The 21,501-nt window shown below is 38.4% G+C and overlaps 1 protein-coding gene across 5 annotated transcripts in view; it reads right to left on the bottom strand.

Annotated features, from left to right (window-relative positions):
* The window catches only part of PLPPR5 (phospholipid phosphatase related 5), a 153,112-nt gene that overhangs the window by 48,066 nt on the left and 83,545 nt on the right, over positions 1–21,501 (bottom strand). For all 5 annotated transcript variants that reach the window (XR_003532313.1, XR_003532314.1, XM_027671830.1 and 2 more), the window contains 4 exons: positions 13,614–13,746; positions 11,169–11,419; positions 2,269–2,445; positions 475–594 (listed from right to left, as the gene is read on the bottom strand). Coding sequence is in view for 3 of the 5 variants with exons in the window: in XM_027671830.1 (XP_027527631.1) it covers positions 475–594; positions 2,269–2,445; positions 11,169–11,419; positions 13,614–13,746 (681 nt within the window). In the remaining 2 variants the exon portion in view is untranslated. The remainder of the gene's footprint in view (positions 1–474; positions 595–2,268; positions 2,446–11,168; positions 11,420–13,613; positions 13,747–21,501) is intronic.

Below are 21,501 nucleotides of genomic sequence, written 5' to 3'. Positions count from 1 at the left end.
ATGATAAAAGCACCACAGCTGATCCAGAAAGGACTAGATGCTCTATACTAGCCTGAGGACATATCACAAACAAATAGGATAAATGCCACCTGTACCTGAATTGCATAACCCCTTGGGCCCAGTGGTTAGATTTTCTTTCCAAGCACTTCAAGTTCTGTGGACTCTCAGACAGTGTTAATCAAATTTACTTCAGGATGACAAAGCAAGAGGCCTCAGATCTACTCATCCTGATCCCATGGACTTGGAAGCAGCTACAGCAGTAAACTGGACAGATAGAGAGCCATTGTCCTCATAGACGACATAAGAGCCTCCCATGGAGTGTCACTGAATTAATTCTTCCCTTCTTTTTCCTTCACTGGCATGTCTCCTTATTTTAAATCTGATTACCTTGGCACTCTTGTTAAGATAGTTTGGGATCATCCTTCCAGGAAAGCTACATTTAATTTCATTGTTTTTAAAAAAGTCAGACATTACCTTTTCTAAAGGGCTTTCTACTCGGGGTATGCTGATCATGGGCATCTGGGTCAGATTATCCATATGAGAATGCTCATGTTCTGGCTGACGTCCTCTGAAGTTATTTACCACACAAACAACCTAGAAGGGATTAGAAGATAAACAGAATAGCTAAGGAACAACTTATTTTTTTGAGCTTTGATCCTGACATCCATAATTAGGGAGAAATGACACCAGCTTTAGTCACAGCTTTACAGTAGAAACACTGAAATGTGAAGTTCGTGTTTTACAGAAAATCCTTAATTAATATTTCAAGACAAAAGACTTTCAACCAATTTATTGTTACATGCATCATTTGAGAACTAAAAAACCCTCTTATACAAAGAAAATCCTTTATAAAGAAAATCCATTACTGAATCTGAATAATAGAACACCAATTATCAATGTCACGAAGAGATGTCCAGAGCACGTGCAGCAGTACATGGTATTAACCTTAAACTCCTATGAAGGCCAGTACCCTCTAAGTTTTCATCAGCAAAGACTTCTTCAAATGGAGAGTGAGAAAGGGAACAAGAAGGCAAGGACCATCCCCAAGTTTAAATGCAACTCTAAATCTGCTCAGGGCAGCAGTGGTTCTCCCACAGGGACTTAGGAACATGACATACACCAGTTTGTTTGTGTTTCTACTAATTCAGATGCTCAGCTGAGTAGCAACATTTGTCAACTGTATTTTTTTCAAAACACAACTAAATTTGATATCATGCTAGTCAAAGAAGTTTATGCAATATACATCACAAAACATTAGAAAAAGTGCGGGACAGATTTCTTCTCTATTCTTTTCAATTACTTTAGGGAAATGAACAGAATGTAAAAACTTAAACGTGAACAACCAAGTATAACTCCTGGACATCTTGTGTGGAAGGGAACATTTGGAAATGCAAGCAGGTATATTTTAAAGGAGACCTGCAACTGCCCTTGCATGTCTCAGAGGATAGAAAATACCCATCGCAGCCATCCCTGGGAGGGTTCTCAGCCAAGCCAAGTCTTCAGATTCAAGATCTTGAGACCAAGACCTTGTAATCCAAGAAAAAAAACTCGAAAGTGTTTTCACAGGGAAAAAAAAAAAATCAAAGTTGTACTTAGAACTATTACAAGCAGCCAGGCAGACAAACTTGCAGGCAGTAAACAGCAGTGACTGTTCTATTCTATAGTCTTGCACTGCAGATATTAGTGAAGGTGATTAATAGATTAGAAATAGCTTTCTGACACAGACACTAGTCATTGGGAACTGTGGTTAACAATCGGGTTTTGGAACACAGCTCCAGAAAAGGAAAAGGCTACACAAAGATTTTTTTTCTTTAATACGGAATAACGCAAAATTTCAATGTAAACCCGAATCAACATGAAAGAAATTCATTAGGGTTACTTTAAAGTCAGAAAAACAAATGCTACCTATTCTCTGATCAGTGTAGGTATCACTACATCAAAATTTAATACTTTATACGTGAAATCATAACTATATGTTTTTCTGAGGCATATATAATTCCTTAAAGTGGGCCTTGATGCAAAGATTACTGTTTGAAATGCTACAGTCTGGTTTATATGGAAGTCAAAAGAGATCACTCGATCAGTCCTTTCATGACTTCACATTTGTGAGAGCATCTAAATATAACAAAGGAAACTGATAACTAATTAAAACCCCTAAAATTAGCAACATATCTTTTGTCATTTAGTGGTCTGATTTTATTTTTTTTTAAAAATGCAAACTTAAACATTGATTTTTTTCAAACAGAAGTTACAGAGATACACACTTACCAAGAAGACTGCTATAGATATTCCGATTACAAATCCTGCTATTACATCTGACCAGTGATTTCGATACTCTGCTACTCTGTTGATTCCAGTAAGGAAAGCCAAGCACATTAAGCCCAAACATAGAACAGGTTTTGCAAGCCTTGTTCCTCTGGCTTTCACTGTATTGGTGATATACATCTGAAAATTAGAAAGGAAGAAAGTGTAAGATTGATGGATCTCTCCCACTAATTAGTGAATAAAAGCTCTACATTTTGTTTGAATAGACTCTGTGTATTTGATGCCTTTTTTTTTTTTTGGAAGGGAAGGTGGTAAAGAAATTAGAAAATAGAGCACTAGATAAAGTCACCACGCTCTTTTGCTGGGGATATAGAAATAGAAGCAGACCATACAGCAAAATTACCTTTTATACGAACCTGAAAAGCCCACAGAAAACCAGGCAAATTAGATAATCCTATCCTATTACTCCCAATCTATGTATTTATTTATTTTTATAAAGGTAAAAAGACTGATTTTCCACTGTGCAGTGTTGACAGTTACAGAAAAAGATCTTTACTCTGAAAGGGGCTACATAAAGACCTCGTTTTTATTAGCAAATGCCTTTTTTCCTTATACACCACTTCTTCATGTGACTAATTAGCGATCTGTCAAAAATCAGTGAAAAGGTGAAAGAAAAGTGTCAAATAGCAGTGCAAATTAAACTAAATGCCAGCATTTACTTTTATAAATAATGTGTAATGGTTTCAACCAGTGCTGAACTAATACAACTCTGTACTTCACACAAACCAATCTAAATGCAGCAAGTTTTATGCATCAGACTGCGAGAAATCCATTTGCCCTGCTTGCAGTCTGACTTTCCCTGTGCAATACTACTGAATTAAAAGCACTGCTTGATGACAGAGAAGTTTTTCTGCCCTAAGGTGCATTAGTGACTATTAGGTTTAAGCCAGCACTTTCCAAGCTCTGATGGGCCAATGGAAAAAAAGAATATAAAATATTTTAATATCCTTTCTCTTGAATCTTGGCATTAAGACTGCTTGAAAGACCTCTCCACTCTCCACATTCAAAAAAAAAATATACTTCAATTGACAAGATTTTTGAGAAAAAAGTTTCTAATTTCTCCAATCAAACCGCAGAAATTCTTAAATCTTCCAATTTTAAACAGAGTTCAAGTTTTTTGATGGAGGAATGCAAGTATTTCCTATGGAGCTGCACTAGAGAATCCAAGTGTGTAATGCCATCACTTTGAACTGCAAAGGGAAACAGATAAATCTCTACTGAAGAACCAGTACCACGTTTCTGCCAACAAATGGTTGGGGTTTTTTCTGTACTATCTGAAACTTCAGTGGAATTTACTGCATAATCAGTTAATGAACTGCTTCAATAATCCAGTCAAGAACTGGTTTAGAAAGTGTGGATAAATTAACTGATAAAGTAGTGGACAGAATTTGTTCAAAAAAGAGCAATATCTGACAATAATTTTGTTCAAAATGCTGAAGAAAGATCCACGGTGTAGAGAATGAAACAAAGCTTAATCTTAAAATCACATCAGAGTACTGCAACACACAAATCTTCAGTGTACTTTATATGATGAACAGCAAACTAGTAGCAAGCTTTCCACTAATTCAGACAGAGTAAAGGTTTGCAAAAAGAGGTTTGGGATGTATCTCCAGCCCACATGTCTCCTTTCTTCTTCCTAGACCATTTCAGAAATAGTGTTTCTCCCTTTGCTGACTATCCTTTTATCTTAGCTCCTTATATTTTTGCAGGCTATCTTCAGTGAGTTACTCTTACCATGCAGAAGGCTGGACAACTACAACTCTAATTTCCAGCTTTTTAGCCCCACTGGTTTTCTACAAGCTACAAACAAAGTAATGCACAATGAATTAACTCAGCAACCCTCTATTTTAGTGAGTCTCATTGTAGTCCTGGGTACTACCACCATTATCCACATTCACAATACATGTTAGGACATCTGGTGATAGTAAAAATATTTGAATATTTTGAATACACAGTAAGAACAGCTTGGGTGAAGTTGACAAGGGAGTTGTCAGGAAACTATCCTGCATGTAATTCTGTATTGTGGCATATTAAATTGAAATTACTACTGAGAGGGAAAAACCTGCTTGCTTAAGGCAGGTTGCAGTGACATATTTCAGTTATCTATAACACCTGGTCATCATTCAAGAAGAATATCTGCATTTTTATTAGGACAAAACACATAATACAAATGATTGATTCTGCAGTACTTCAGTCAAACTTCAACATTTTTAATATAAAACTAAACTGAAAAGTGCTCTGCAAAAAATTCTCAAAATCTTTCCACAACCAAGCATGTCCTTCAAATTCCTACTCAGACAAAGCAGAAACAACCACATGCTGTGGTTGAACACATTCATGCTGTGCCTCACATGAGTAGTAATGACTTCCATTTGTGAAGTCCCTTCCTATATGTGTAGTCAAGATTGTCACGCCCAGTTCATTACTCAAAATAACCTGCCAGGGTTCTGCCAGCATAGGTACCATTTCCGTCTTTTCTTTAAATAACAGGTACCACTGATGTTAAGAATAGCATTATATTAAAATATTAAGAATCAACAGAAACAACGTAAACTTTTCCTGAAACAATGTAATGACAAGTCTGTATATTTGCAAAACTCTATATAGCAAATGTAGCCTCTTCCAAGCCAGGATTCATAGATAATCCATTTTTAAACTTGACCTCTTGCAGCTCTAGAACAATATGTTAACACAGTCCACTCAGTCAAAGATTTGATTTGCATTAAGAAAAAAATATCATTAAGCTGTTGTTTTCTTCTTAATTCTGGTTGAAAAGCTATAGTTAGTAATTGACAAAGAATAAACATCTTGAAAAGATGACAGGATTTTTCTTCTCTTACTTTTAATAAATATTAATGCAATATCAACAAAGGAAAATAGCTCAGTGATTTTAAAACATTAGTAAGAATGAACAACAATCTAATTTTTTACATGGGTAAAGATGTTTACTGAACAATTTCATCTCGGTTCCTTTGAAAGAAAAAAACTGGGAGACGAGGAATCTAATTAAAGAAAACTTTTACATTAGTCAACAGCAAGACCAGCGGCAGAGATTTTGTATGTAAGGTAGAGTAGTTAGAATTAATTTAGGAGGTTGCACATTCTTCTGCAACATTAGATCAGCGGTGAATCTTCTCTTGAAGAACCTCTGCTACTGCTTTTCCTTCCTCCTGAAATAAGATTTTAGTATTAAAAGATATAAAGGTGACACCAGCACACAGACAGTGTCAGTCATACAAGGAGGTCGATTGTTACCTGATCACAGAATATAACAATATTTACTAGATTTTCAGAAAAAACGCAAATATTGACCTTCAGTCTTCAAGATACTGGAAGTGAAACTGTCAGAGAATGTTGTAAATTGAAAGAAAAAGTTTAAATGAAGTGGGTTTGAAAAACATGCATTTCAAAGATAAAAGACAAAGCAAGCTACCTGTTTCTGACATGACTGGCTCAGAGCATAGTGTAAGGAATAATCATAGCAGTGACACTTAGCTTGTGCTGGGAAATATTTCAAAAGTGTCGTGTTGCAAGTCCCATGTGAAATATGTCCCAAATCTAGTGCAAACAAAATCATTCCAAAACACATAATTTTACGTTTAGTGTGGGACAAAGCAGACTCCTGGGCTATGCTGCAAGCTCTTCCTAGGCATCTTTCAGCTGTCTTTAGGTCCATCCACATAAACATCTGTGCACACAAACACACATGGAATAGGACCCAGACTCCCATTTTAGTTACAGGGGAGCTAGACATCAGCCTGGGTGCACCAGCCAGGAGAGAGGCTACTTTTCCTAGCTGATTTCATCAACCTGGGGTCCAGGTATGCAGTGAGAAGATTCCCTTCATTCCTCCCTGAAGCAGACACTCTGGGGGATTGGCCAGTCCCTTAGCGGGCAGTGAACAATGACTCATGAAGCAGAATGAGGAACGAATTGCAGTACAGGCACCTAACCTCGGGTAGCACTTCAAATATAAATTATTTCATGTTTTCTTTTGCTTTTACAGTATGCTATCATTAAAGAAATAATATTGAACTATTTAAGTAATAGAAGAAATGTTATAAATGGTCCACCAAAGGAGCTTTCAATATTCATCATACCTATGAGAACAGGGACACTTGGAGATCAAAAAGCTGAAAAAGTAGTGGGCTGTGGTAGTCTATAACCAGGTTCAATGTTTAGTTAGAATCCTGTTTGACAATCTAAAATCTCTTCAGCTTCCTCTGTTAATAATTATTTCTAGAGTAAACCACAGTCATATTCTCAAATCATCTGTGTCTTTCTGCAACTACCCACTGAAGATCTTTTTTAGTATTTCTGAAGCCTCCTCCAGCTTTCTCCATATGTTTTGCACTTATTACTGATGACCCCTAGACAAAAACTGGCTTTCAAAGTCAAGGGTCTGGGTTGGCAAAAGGAAAAGAAAGCTCTAGAAATTCTGAACCTTACTATTCGTTTTACCACTATAAGCTCCCCACAGCTGTAACTGTAAACAACTGGAGAAGGAAAGAGGTATCTTTCGCTGTACCAGGAATACAGAGGTTGTTATCTTGAGCAACTGAATTGTCATGAAGAGCTGACTAGCATGAAATATCTATAAGTCTTTAGATAAATACCGGAATCAAACTGTAATGTTATTTTATTATTCAGTCTGAAAGTAACCAATACACTCAAGATATGAAGCCCATGATGTTTGTGGTACAATCAGATACCAAAAAGAAATTCCACATTCCTTACATTGCCCCTGAAAGACAGCCCAAAGAATCCTTTAATTCTTTAATTTTCTAACAAAAAATGGACAAAGTTGACTCAATAAGGTGGCTCTGCTACTACTTTTCCTCCTAAACACTCCTGAAAGTCTATCAGAGGCCTATCATGCCTCCATCAGCTTCCCATTTAGCTGGAGCCAAACAGGCACTTCAAGACAAAGGACACGTGAAATGAGACCTACAGCTAACAACTGGATCAAGGAAGGACACTGAGGAGAATGTCACCCTGTTGCCAGCACTGTGACCCCGACTGCCTTGCTGTCTTTTCCCAGTGACTTACAAACACACTAAACCGTAAAAATGATGCAGCAGAATGCCAGGAGCAAGAACCTTGCAGGACAGATGATCACAGGTCAAACAAAAGCTCTGCAGAGAAGAAGAAACTATTTGCAAGCTTTACCTGCTACTCCTGTCTGAGGCTGTAGATGAGGCCAAGGGCTCACAGTACAAAGCAACAAAAGCTGCCTACAGACTTAAGGGCTACGTTATCAAGACATTAAGCCTGTTCCTCTATTATTACAATTCCAAAGGAAGTCTGAAACATATGTGGTAACACCAAGATCAGACACTTCCCTACAGACTGGTTGGCTGCCACCTGCTCTTGTCCAGTGTAATAAGAACAACAACAAAAAAAACCCAAACTTCAGAGAATGAATTAAAATTTGTCTTAAACTACAACTAGCAATAACTAATCCCCTAGGTCTGAAGTATCAAAGGACGACTGGTAGTCACAAGTCTTATATTTAAATCTATGGGAATAGGCTGACTAAATCTTCATATATCACTTTGAAATCCTACCAAAGAAAAAGACTCATGACTTCTCATTTCTGTGTCTCAGTTGTGAAAAAAAACCCAAGTACGTGCATACTTGGCTGCTTCAAAACATCCCTCTAATTGTCCAGGCTGTGTCAATTTACACATAGCAAAATCTAGCTTATACAATTCTATTCTATTTGATAAAGTTGCAGTGTTTGCCTTAATACCTATGTTAGTAAATGTTGCTCCATCTGAGAAAAGTGAATTGCAATGTTCATAAGAAATGAAAGCAGATGCAGTCATCTTATTAACTGAACTCAAGCAAAAATAAACAAACAAAAGATCTCTGATGAGTTGAACAGTCACCTAAGGAAAAACGCAGGTGGTAGCCAGCTCAGTTAGAGATTTCAGAATAGATTTACAGTAGTTCATTTTGAATACAGTGGTACACTGAAAGTCTGAAGAAGACAGGTAATGCATCATTAAGAGCATGTTTGAAGCAGGGTAGAGAAAGCATCTAACCACTGTGCTGCCATTCAACATTTCCATTGCTAAGTCCTTCTTGAAAGAAAGTAATGGAGGAAAACATTTACAGAGGGGTCTAAATATCAGCAATACAACTGTTTGAAAAAGACTGTATTTTCAAGCAGGAGGGGAATTCTGGGTTACCATAGCAGCCACCCACTCTCAAAAGTGGGGAAGGGGGAAAAAAGAAGAGTCAAGAACTTAGATGAAAAAAGAAGCTATTGTTAACAAGACAATATGCTAGGTGATAAGAACGTTGCTATACCTCAATGGAACGAGATAGGAGCATTATTAGATAAAGCACAGGCTTTGTTTCTAAACGGGTTGAACGGTTAAATCACACAAGTCTGACAGTGAAATCCCACAAGTCTGATGGCATTTACTTCATCCCCTCAGAGAGCAAGGACTCAGTTCAGCTTGTTGTGTGTTTCTTGTCTTTAAGCTGGTTTTGTTTTGTGCACAGCTGGCTAAAATATCCAGAGAGGATTCTGTAACAATCTCTCCCTCTCTCCCAAACTTCTGTTAACCAAAAAGAAAGCACATTTTGTACCAGAGATTATATGCTAATGAAATACTGAGTAATATATGGAGGTCTTTATGTCCATGCTCTCAATAACTGTTGTAACATGGCTCAAAGACTAGGCAACTGTTTTAAATCTTCTACTCCAGTGAACAGTGATGAGAAAATTGTTATTTAGGGCCAACTATCCTGACAAACATCATGTCAGTGTAAGGACATGACCCCAAATACTGGAACATGGCAAATTTTTTTTCCCCTGGTGTGTAATAAACAGTATTTTAGCTTCAACCATGCAGTAGGATTAAAAAAAACCCCAAAACCAAACCAACAACTGCCAATATTGTACCATTGCATCAAGGAGCTACTATAAGAAGTCCTAAGAGCAGCTTATAGTGCTTCAGTTAAATGATGACAGTGTCATGCATCATGCAGCAATACAGTAGCGACATGGAATATATTTATTTCTGCAGGTACTGAAAGAACACATAGTCATGAAATGGATCACAGTAGTTTTAATTTTTGATATCACTAACTGTATATTGACCAGAGGTAAGGTTTGCATAAAGTATTCCTTGCTCATGTCAAAAGCCACTGATACTAGGCATTAAACCTTACTAATGTCTACTTTTTGTTTTTAAAATGCATTAATACGATTTTCCTTCCTGCTTTGCAGTAGCTGAACAGTTGGTTTCCTTTAGTTACTGTGACTCATGGCAGCAGTGGAAATACAACTTTACAGATGGATGAGAAAAATAGGAGCAATTAAAATAAAAATTCTGAGTATTTTCTAAAATAGCTTGCACCAAATTTAGAGGTATGTTTCAGTGAAGCAAAACCTTAGATATCTCCCCAAATAAAGACAATACTATCAAGAGACTTACAGTTGCCTCAAGTTAGAATAGAATATTATTGATCATCTCTTATTTGCAGATAATGTTTGCCTGTACTAACTGTTAATCCACATCTCTTAAATGACATTGCTCACAAGCAACTTTTGGTAAATGTTATCATCAGTGCTGCAGATTTAATCAACTGGTTCTAAAACCATATGCAGAAGCACAGAGTTGATACAATGTCTGTAGATGGGGTGGGATCTTTGCCACGCTGGCAAATATCAGTTTCCAGATCAATCAGGAATTAAATTGAGTCATTCAGTATATGCTCAAAGCAATACACACACACAATTATATCTACATGTGTGTACACACACATATACATATATACAACATACATGTATAGGCATGCCACTGTTCAAATACTGAGGGAATTAAAGGGATGACTCCTGCATTGATCACAGAAGTACACACACACACACACACACACACACACACACACTTGCCTGGTTTCCCTCTGATACTATGAGGGTGGCCCTGGGCCCATCCAGAGCGCTACAATGGACTGATTACCAGCTCAGGTCAGGTCAGAGACTCCCACAGGCATGTGTTGGGGACAGCACATGAACAAGATTTGCTCCTGCTTAAGACTAGAATGATATGCACTCCAAACTAAGCCAGTGAATACTTCACAGAGTTACGTGAGTGAGATTCATAGGTCACTCTTCCTTTGCCCTGCCTCTCCTCAGCCTGTACAAGAGCTCTGATGCCAGGCAGTAAACACCAGTTTTTATCCCAGCCCTGTTCATCACTCCCTGTAACAGAGAGAAGAGAGGGGAAAAAGGGTGGATTGTCTTGTAGCCCACCTCATTGCATAGGAGCCAAACTGACTTTGCATGAGCAGTGAGGTATCTATAAATGCCAATCCTTGTACCAAAAGACATGCACAGACCTCAGGAAACCTGCAGAGATCAGATGCATATATATGCCCACCCTTCTGCTTCACTTCACCAAAGAATATGGCCATGTGCAACTCTACTGATCTGTACTGGGTTAAAACGTGGAAAGGAACCACTATCAGTCGGAGGCAGTCCCTACCCTTATTCTTTACCACCCAACAAAGTATTGTCCTACAAGCTCTGGAAATGGGGAAAAAGTAAACCAAGAAACTGTTTATCCTAAATCTGTAACCCTTTATGGACAACTTGCCCTCTCTCAGTGTTGCCTTGACTTTCAAGGCTCAGAAACCACTACACCTTGTCAGAATTAAGTCCAATGAATCACATTCTCAAAGGCCTCACAGTAACTCACAGAAGGTTTACACACACAAAATCAGTCAACAGTTGCCTTATCTTCTGCCCATTCCTCCCTCCTCCCCCTCACAGTGTGAGCCATTTGCTCTCAACAACATAGTGACATTAAATAGTACGATATACTTACAGCCAGATACATAGCTGCATATACGCTTAGTGCTGCTTCTTTGGATGGGAATGTCTTTCTGGCTTTCATGATAAGGTCTGGATTTCCAGTACAGGCATGAACGCTACTGATGAACTGTGTATACTGTTTACATCCCAGTGCTGTATAGTTGGGTTTACAAAGTGCAAGAAAATGGGGAGCAAGATTCCCTGTTACTACTTGTCCAGCATTTACAAAGATGTCCGTAGCAAACAGTCCAAATGCGTAAATTCCTAAAGATGGAAACAAAGAGTTAAATTTCCTGACAATTTCACCAAAGGGCAACATATTATATTATTTATCAAAGCAATATACCAGCTTCTTCCATTCAAGAACATGAAAAATCCTCACATGTACTGTACCCTAAAGATCACGGCTCATGCTGGAGAGGTTACTTTCCGACACAACTGCAGCAGCAACACTGCAACGTACCCACACACCTGATGTCTCTCCATCTTCCATAGGAGCACGCTCACCTCTTGTGCAAGTGGCCCACTCTCCTAGACCCCCTAGCCATGCATGTTCCTATAAATCTCCTTGAGAACCAAGGAAACTAGGCACTGATGGAGAAGTAACTTGAAAAGTTGTAACACGTACTGGACAAACATTTTGTTTTCCCTTGCAGCTGTAAAGAAGTTAAAATACTGAATAATTCAATACTGCCATTCACAAGTTGTTTTCATCTGCCTGCTACTGGGTAAATCCCTATGCATGGCATATTAATCACAGTATCAACAGAGCAAGCTAAAGACCTATATATTTGAGGAGCTACTTATGCTAAAGAGTTTTTTTAATCAGACATATCAGCAAAACATTAAGCACATGTACTCGTTCATTAGAATGTAAATGCATATACCTGATTACTTAAAAGAAAACAGATTTCTGCTTTTCTGAAGTCCCTCTCTATCCTTTTGAAAATAGAAAATGAGCTCTGGAAGAACACGCAAACAGCACTGACCAGGAGGCAAAGCCAGTAGGTGCTTGTTCAAATTCCACCTGAGCTATAGATTTCCTCGTGTATTTCCACAGGCAAATCACCTTACCTTTCCCATACTCCAATTCACTCCAATATAAAGCAAGTTTTGGCAAATCCCAACTTCATGGGGCACCATGAGGACTCTACTAGATGACCACCCCAGCAGACATAATTTCACAGAAACGTGCATTTCTACAGGTCAGGCTTTTTTTCTCAGCAAAGCCAGAGAATCAAGGATGATTTCTGGGATCTGGCTGGTCAGCAATGTCACACTAATGTTAATTCACCCTGGGATGCTAGACTCTGGTGAGCAGCAGACTGTGCCCAGCCAAGTTGCTTCACAGAAGGGCCCTTTCAGCAAGTCCCGAGGGTGTGCATTGCCCACACGTAGGTGGACACATCACTTTGTGTGAGCACAATGGGTAGCGATGCCTCATCTGGTAGAACAGCACAGAGCCTTTTGTTCATCCCTGCCCTTCCTCACAATTTTTCTTTTTGCTTCTGTGAAAAAAGGAGGGCCCACCTACCAGGAAGGAAACTCAGGCACTGATTATACACAAAGCAACTGGAGTGGGAGGAGCACCTTACCATCTCTCCCCACCTCCTTCGGACCTATGCAAGACAGTGTCATTTCTAATGGCTTTTTGCACTCAGTGTGACAGCGGCAATCTCCCTCTCAGAAGGCAGGCATGGCTGCCACACAAACACGGCAAATAGACACAGCTGCACATGCCCTCCCACCCCCTGTGACTGGGGCACGCAGCAGGATTAGCTGCCCCAAGGCTTCATTCCTCCAGCTGTTTCTCTTAGATACAACCATGAGAGAGAAGCAAACAACAGAACTGAGCCCTGCTATGGCATCCCAGCACACATTAAGAAGCAGCATCTGGGAATATTCAAAACACATTTTGAGTGGTGAGACTTCTCTCTCCAAACACGTTTAGAGAAAACTAAGTAGAAAAGATGACTCCTCATATCTACTGAAGTCAATGGGGGAGTTTCAGCCCAAATCAGTGTAGCATGGATTTACTACAGTTTTCTACTAGAGACTATAACACAATATCCAGACTAAGAAAGCACCTAAATTTGCTTGGCTTCAAACACACATTTATATCCCAATGTCTTCAACTTTGGCATGTGTGTGTGTACTGTCATCCATAGATATGGCACAAGGATTTCTCCTTTCTCCATTTCATCCCACTCCAGGCCTGCTGGTTGTTTTCCCCCCCTTGTGGTCCCATTTTTTTCTATTTTTACAGCTGTTTCTGCAACTGTTTTTTAATCCAAACTTCCAAGAAGCTTCATTTGCTACCTAAAAGGAACACTGAACCTGAATTAAGACTACACACAAAATGTTGTATGGTTATCTGAGTATTTTCCCCGGGTCAAAATTAAGACATAATAGATCACTCTCACCATTCACATAATGAAAACAGTAATTTTGCTCATACCAAGGAATCTGATGGTCCTGCGCACCAGTGGATTTATATAACAACAGTCTCCAGTTAATATTGTTTTTTCTTGGTTTTCAAAATCCTTTGTAGCTAACTGTAGACAAAAGACTGCAGTTTCTCCAACGATAATCTTAAGGGAGGAGAAAAAAGGGGAGAGAAATGGTACATCAGATTACAGCAAGTAAAATACACTAATATTACAGAGACAGCCATCTCATCTTAAAGAAACAAGACCAAATCAGCACAAAAGAAAACAGAAGTGAATCAAGTTCTGTACATTAATCTTCTTATGAGGGAAGTATGCCTTATGGCTTGCTTTACTTTATTTGCCTTAAAAGAGAATAAATTACTACAACCAGGATTTGGAGTCGACATAACATAACCTAGTTTTCAGGATGAGGGGAAAGAGAAAGAAAGAAATCTATTAGTTCAAGAACAACAGATCACAAAATGCAGAAGATTTGCACCACAGTAAAGATCTAATCCTGAAAGACACTGAACATTTCAGTTTTCACACAGATTTCACTGGCACTCAGCACTTCACAGGGTTGAGCTTTAAATTTTGGACCACAGTGGGTGAAAATTAAAAAAAAAAAAAAAGAAAAAAAATCTTAACAGAACTCCTGTTCACATCAGAGGTTTGGTTTGCCCGGAGGCACTTAACATGGTTTGATTCATATTTTGCCAGCTAAGCTTATCAAGTCTGGCTTCCTCATGCTTGAACAAAGTGTCACCACTGATATTTTAACATCGTTTCACATTCGTTACACCAGAATGAATAAAGTTCTCGTGTCTATATATCATTTACATTATGGTTGGCAAAAAATAAACAAAAATCAAAAAATGAGAAAAATATGTATTTTAAATGTAAAATATCCCCTGCAGGTTGTGTATTTACCTGTACAGCAAAGCATGGCCTTTAATTTATTCAAACAGTTATGGTATTGAGACTTAATAGCCAAAGCCAAGCCTTAAGCAGGTACCTATCTAAACCTACTACACTGAAGCGTTATGGCACGTAGCACGGGTATAATCAAAAAGTAAAGTAGAAGGGTCAAATACTGACCACTGTATTCCAAATCTGATTCACTGTAGGAATTATAGGCAAAGCTCTCCACTCTTCTATATGAAAAGCTGTAAAAGCTGTACCTTATTGAGGTACATCACACTTTAATAAATAGGAATGAAGATCAGCAAACTGAAGTCTTAATACCACACAAATACAAGAAATAATGCCATTAAATCTGATTCACTGCCTAGGTTTTCCTAAACATTTCACCTAAGAGGAAAATACAAACCTTTTCATACATCACAATAGGTCTGACCAGTTCTACACACAGCACTGGTCACAAAAAACCCCACCACTACGGGCACTGATTCACATGTACATTTTGTTGTCAGGAAGAATGCAATTAATGACCTCAGCTGTGTGTAGATCTACACAGATAACCCTGGGGCTGAATTGTGACACACAGGAGAAAAGTGCTTCTTACAAATAATGTGGCACAAGTAACAAAAATAACTGTGGTGGCAAGTGTGTAAAAAGCAAGATTCAGTTTGTCACCAAAACAGTCATTATCTATTACTTTAGACTGACTTCAGATCCTAGTGGAATTTTTACATCAAACAGAAATTTCAATACCTGAACTAACAAGTATCCTCTCTCTATTTTGATGCAAGCAAATTTTCAGCCTACTGAAGTAGAATTCCTTCATCTATAATTAGCAAATGATCAGTATACATGAAAAGTAACTCAATCTTGAATTCAAGGCCATCCAAATTATGTCAAGGAGAATTCAACCCAATGATCCCTACAGCTCTCTTGAAAAAAACCATAAAAATAAAAAAATCAGTTTTAATATGATTCATAAAGGTGAGAACTGAAACAATATTATTTTCTGTGAGTCACAGTAACACCTTTCTTTCCTCTCATCAAGGACTAGGCAACCTGAACAGTCAGATTCTGCATTTAACCGATTCTTTTTGCCAAACTCAATAAATTTCAGTAAAATTTTCACAGATTTTGAAACTCCAGGAAAAAGCAGAATTCAGCACAAGGGAAGCATCTGTGATATACAGCGCTCAACCTTTTGCAAGAACACCAAGAGAAAGAGTGCCAGCAAGCTCAACTCTCCAGCTCTGAGCACAGACTGAATCTGCTGATCTAAGAATAAAGGCCTTCTTGCATGGTAGGGAAGCTGGGGTTAACAAAAGGGAGAACTGCTCACTCACTTATAGGAAGGGAGATCCTCATTTTCAGCAACTTGTCTTCATTGGCTGCATCTAGATCCTTACTGCTGCCAACAATTTTTCCTTGTTATATTTCCCATCTTTGATGGTGACCTGGATGAAGAAAACCCTCTGTTCTGAGAATAGCAGGGAGGTGTTCGTTCTTAGCTGAATGAAAATACTCTTAGAGTGGGCACGTATGTGTAAGGGTCAGAAGGATGCAGAACCCGGCTAAAGACAAAATTTTTTGCTATAGCAGGCCTAGTGCTCTACTGTCAGAAGTAATCAGAGTGGGATATGCCACTGAGCACACAAGGCATTCATCTCTATGCTTCTGTGGCTTCATTTTGACAGAATCCTTCTAGAATTTGGCAATAAATACAGGTCCTTTATTTTTCTGTACTGGCAGCTCAGCTAAAGCTGTTCTCCTTCCTCCATCCTTCAGCACAAGCACTGCTCATCTCAATAATCAGCCTATTGATGTTTCAGAAATGGAAAGAAAATCTTTTTCAATCTCAGCAAATCCCATGAGAGATTCTGTTTCCCAGTACAATTCTTTCTCCTTCTTCTCTCCAGCATCACTGGCAATAATCAGCCCTACAGGGTAGAGGAAAAGGAGGGCGATCTCCCCCTTGCCCTTTACAATAATTTGCATGCCTGGAATATTCCTTGAAGGAACAATTTCTGTATTCCCACTGGCACAGGAACCACCATTACCGCTTCCACTGCATATGCAAGTTATAATCAGTCAACAAATGACATTTAATTTAACAAAATTATTTGTGTACTTTTTCTCTAAGTCTTGGGGCAAAAAGTTTTTGGAGTATTTCTAAACTGACAGTGAAAGATTGCAATGGAGAATCTGAATGTTCTGACAACACAAATCTCTGGACAAAACTACACAAGTTCAGGTATAGAAATATAATTTGCAATGGAAAGAAGAGGATATTAGAAGTATCTTTTACCTTATTCTAACAGGGTCAAACTACTTAAGATCACTGTACAAATTTCTAGAAGGTATATATTAAAATTCTTAGCTCACAGATATTTTAACATCTGTTAAAAGCAGAGGAGGCCATCCTTCCCCAGGGGTGAGAAAACCTTCTGACATAAAACTACAGCATGTAAAATATAAGGAAAAGAACAATTTTCAGCTGAAGACTAACAATACAAAGTGCAGGCTTTCCAGTATTCTAAAGAATATATATATATATATATATATATAAAAAACTTACTTTCACAGCCCTTAGATAAAAACACAGGGTACATAACTGCTACAAGAAGGACCAAGACAAGAATGATCCTTTATTACTAGGGAAGCATGTAAAAAAATATTAACCCAGTAAAATTTAAGTTATAGGAGAAGTTTCACCTCTTAACCCCTGATTAATTTATTAGCTGATTGATTTTCATTGTGGTTTTAAACTAGCAATATATTTACTGCCAACCACTTAATACCAGTTCCCTTTCCCTGTTTTCTACATAGGATTCTTACAGCCTTTAGCACACATTCTCTACACTGATTCCTTCCTCCCAAATAAGTCCAGGGTTTTTTCTGTATTAGTCATTTTTCTGAATACAGGCAAGCTGTTCCTAGTTTTAGCACTGTATGTCAATTAGAAATCTAATTTGGCCTTCCCAAAGTGATCCATCCAGTATATTCTTAACTTGGTTCTAAACTCTGAGCTGTTTTTCAACTTAAAATGTCAAACCTGACTCATTCCAAATATTAGAGCTAGAGCAGCTCTGACATTGTTGATTTTCCAGTAAACTGACTCCATAAACAAACTTCCCCCACTGTCACCTATGGTTTACAACACCCAGCACCTATATAAATAAATGACCTTAAATCTGCACTGCTGAAATACTAATGAGGTTTATTTTATGGCTTACCTTCTCATGTATATCACGTAACTGCCTATAAAACCCCAGGACTCAAGTGAGAATTAAACATTCATTTGGATGACAAGATATCTGAGGATGCATTAGTGCATTTAAACAAGATAAATCCTGAAATTTAAGGTTGATAATCTCTATTTGGGATTAGGAAATAAATTTCCATATATGCAGTCATAGACTATTCTAGCTAACACCTACTTTAGGATATACAAATGTTCATGAAATATTTCACACAGGCTAGGGAACATTGTGGAATACACGATTCCCTCTCTGCCAATTCTTAGGGTTATGCTGTAGCTACAGCAACCACTCAGATAGATGAGTAACGCTGAAAAGCAGTTATTACATTAAAAAAGACCACTGAATATTCATCCATGTGCTAAACTTTTCAAGTTAAGAAGAACAGTTTACAATACTGTGCATTGTAATTCTGACTTCTTTTCATTCATTGTATTTCTCTTATTTAGGCATGACTTGAACCCTACTCAAGGCTTCTGTGACACCATCTTCAAGAAATAACACAGCAAGGGATTATCCCTTTGGGGAATGAGCATCTCAGGCAGTCCACAGCTCTGTTTTTCTCCTTAGAATGCGCTTCCTCATACTTCCTTATCAGACAAGAAGGGAAGCTGGGAACTGGAGCTAAAAATCTTGGGGATGATTTATGTATCTCTAGGGAAATTGCTGTCAATTAAGTTGCATTGCCTCCCCATTCATTTCACTTATGAGTTCCCACTCATAAGTGTGGTGTAGATCTCTTCTAAAAACATGGCTTCCATATGCTTTGTTATTCCTGCCCTTTACCTTGTCCTCTTAACTTTTGAGACCATGGGGTATTTCCGGCCAATTTCCTTTTCAAAGATGCCATGAACATACCAAAGAGCAGAGTGGTCTCGGAGTTTGGAAAATCTAGCAGCATAAACTTTGGCCTTTAGTGATGCTGCTCTACTCTCCACTTTAAGCTAAAAACGTTGAGTGAGGTGACAGCCCTGGCAGGAAAAGCAACAACAGTATTTCCAGCAGTAGCAATTTCAAGTTCATTATGTAGAGCTTTCCCTTGAGGCCATTTTCTTTGTGTTTTTCTTGTTCTTTGCTTCTTGCTTGCTTAAACTGACAGCCAAGGCCCTGGTTAATTTTCAAAGAAGTACATTTTCTATAGTGAAAAATGACCAGTAGTTTTGCAGAAAATGAAAAAACAAATCCTAGATAAATCTGTCTGCTATTGGTTAAATACAAAGTATCCCCTGTGCATTCAGCATGGGGATATAGGACCACATTGCATAGCAGCTTCTGAAGGTCTAGAGAAAAGATCTGAACAGAAAATTGCTTTTTCTAGAGACAGACATTGAAAAAAAATACTAGGCCTTTTTTATCCAGTAAATTTTGTTTTAAAAATATGTAGTTTTTTTGTTTTTTTTTTAGAAAAATATCAAAATTTAAATAGAGTTCCTGGTATATATTTGGTCATAGCCATTTACCAAAAAAACCCCACCATATCTAATAGTGAAATATTATCCGTAGGCTATATATGGTCTAGTGTATAGTCTATGGTGACCAGTGACAGGACCCGAGGGAATGGCCTGAAGTTGTGTCAGGGGAGGTTTAGGTTGGATATTAGACAAAGGTTCTTCCCCCAGAGGGTAGTTGGGCACTGAACAGGCCCCCCAGGGAAGTGGTCACAGCACCAAGCCTGACAGAGTTCAAGAAGCAATTGGACAATGCCCTCAGGCACAGGTGTGGTTCTTGGGGATGGTCCTGTGCAGGGCTAAGGGTTGGACTCAATGGTCCTTGTGGGTCCCTTCCAACTCAGCATATTCTGTGATTTCATACGCTACTAAACAATAACGTTACTTCAGACAGGAAGTATTTTTAATACATTGTAGAGATAGTCAGTATGTAACAATGGTAAAGGCTGCTCACTTCCTGAAGACTTTATGACTATTTGGAAGCAAGAGGCACATAATAACCAAGCATTTATAAGCAGGAAGCCAGAAGTGAACCCCATAAGCACACAGAGACATGGACAACAATACTTCACTGAATTATCTTCATTCATTACTTAACCATATGAGAGAAGAAAATGAAATGTTTTTAAGCACACAGTCTCTAAGAGCTTTGCCCCCCCTTCTTCTTTTTTTTCTTAACTGAGCAACTGATCATGTGTGCAAATGGCATCTCCTCTGGAGAATGTCTGCAGTGCCCAACAGGCAAAGTCTCTGCAGAGCAGCACCAGGGCTGGAATCACACAATGCCAGAGCAAAGTCTGGTTATGTGAAAGGGTCATTTTGAGAAAGAGTTACCAGGACCCCTCTCTTCTGAGTGTAACTAAGAGAAAGGCCAGAACACAAGTCTTGGCACATGAGAGCAGACCCTGTCGCAGCACTTGATGCTCCGTGACAGAAGCAGAGGGATGAGTAGCAGCCCCACAGGGTGCACCAGCCCTGCCAGGCTCTGCCTCAATGAGAAATTCACTCTAGTTCTAACGGCATTCAGCCCTCTTTATCCACTATCCTTGGCATTACAACTCCTGCTCAAGTCTCCTAAACCTTTAGTATCACTATGAGATGAAGAACATCCAGCTGCTCTGCAATTCTCCCAGCAATTAGAAATGGCCAGGACACTGGGAAAACAAGCTCAGTAATGCCAGTGTGGCAGCCTGAGGGCCAAGTAAGTGTCTGGCAACTGGCTCTAGAACTCTCTAAACTACTGGCACAGTTTCATGATACTGAGACAACTATTCTTGGTGAACACATTGCAAGAGGTAGTAGATAAAAGGCATTCATGAGAACTCTTGCACATGCACCGAGTTTTTCTAATTTTAAAATATAACATCCAAAAGCTAGAAAAAAAATGTTAATCTAGAGAAAATCTCTACATGTAAAAAAACTCCTAGTAAATAGTGAGGGGAAGAGAGAAAAATTAATTCAAAACTGTTCTAAAAGAATCGATTCACATGTCAAACTGTAAAGTTACTTTAGGCTCCAATACTCCACATAAGATTCTTACAGCAGGAAATTCATACAGTTTTTAAGTTGTTCTCATTTTCTTTTTACAAAAAGCAAGGATGACATTATCCAGAGTTTCCAAGCTCCACACTTTACAAATACACCTCGTTAGGAAGAAGAGTTGTAATATGACCAGCGATCAACTAATTTCAGTCTTCTGATCTCTGACTGATACTTTAAGAAGGTGGTTGTTAAATATAATTATTTCATTAGGGAGTTTGAAGAAGGATTTTACATTAAATTTCTCTTTTTTCAAGCACTTCAACTTTTAAAATACTATGACACTTGTGAAGGAAAAACAAAATGTTCAAAGCCCTGTGATTTATCTTCCCTATTAGAAGATGAATTTCATAGATGTTCAGCCATGCACTCAGCTGTATCACGGAAGCCTTCTACTGGACTTCAAGTGACACATCTCAGAAAGACTGTGGTTGGTTCCTTACGACCTGGTCTTGGTAAACTCCTTTGTTTCTTGACTGCCCAAGAAAATGCCAGAGAGTAATTTGTTCTCTCTGTTGAGGGAGATTGGTTTCTTAATCTGTCTGTGCATATTGAAAACGTTATTCCCTGACAAACACTATACCAATGCTTATACCACCCATTCCAATGATCATTTCCAACAGCGATGTTATGCTGTATTTTAAACCTTAGGTGATCTACGCAACTGCACTTTTCTACCCAGGATGAACATTCAATTGCAAAATTCAACATAAACGGTCTTTCATCCCTGTTTGAATAAAAACTGATCACAT

Source organism: Neopelma chrysocephalum, unplaced genomic scaffold (assembly GCF_003984885.1).
Source record: "Neopelma chrysocephalum unplaced genomic scaffold, ASM398488v2 Primary Assembly neopelma1_97222, whole genome shotgun sequence".
In the NCBI taxonomy this organism is placed as follows: domain Eukaryota; kingdom Metazoa; phylum Chordata; class Aves; order Passeriformes; family Pipridae; genus Neopelma; species Neopelma chrysocephalum.
Note: the sequence above shows the minus strand (reverse complement) of the source record. Positions and strands in the feature narration are given on the sequence as shown.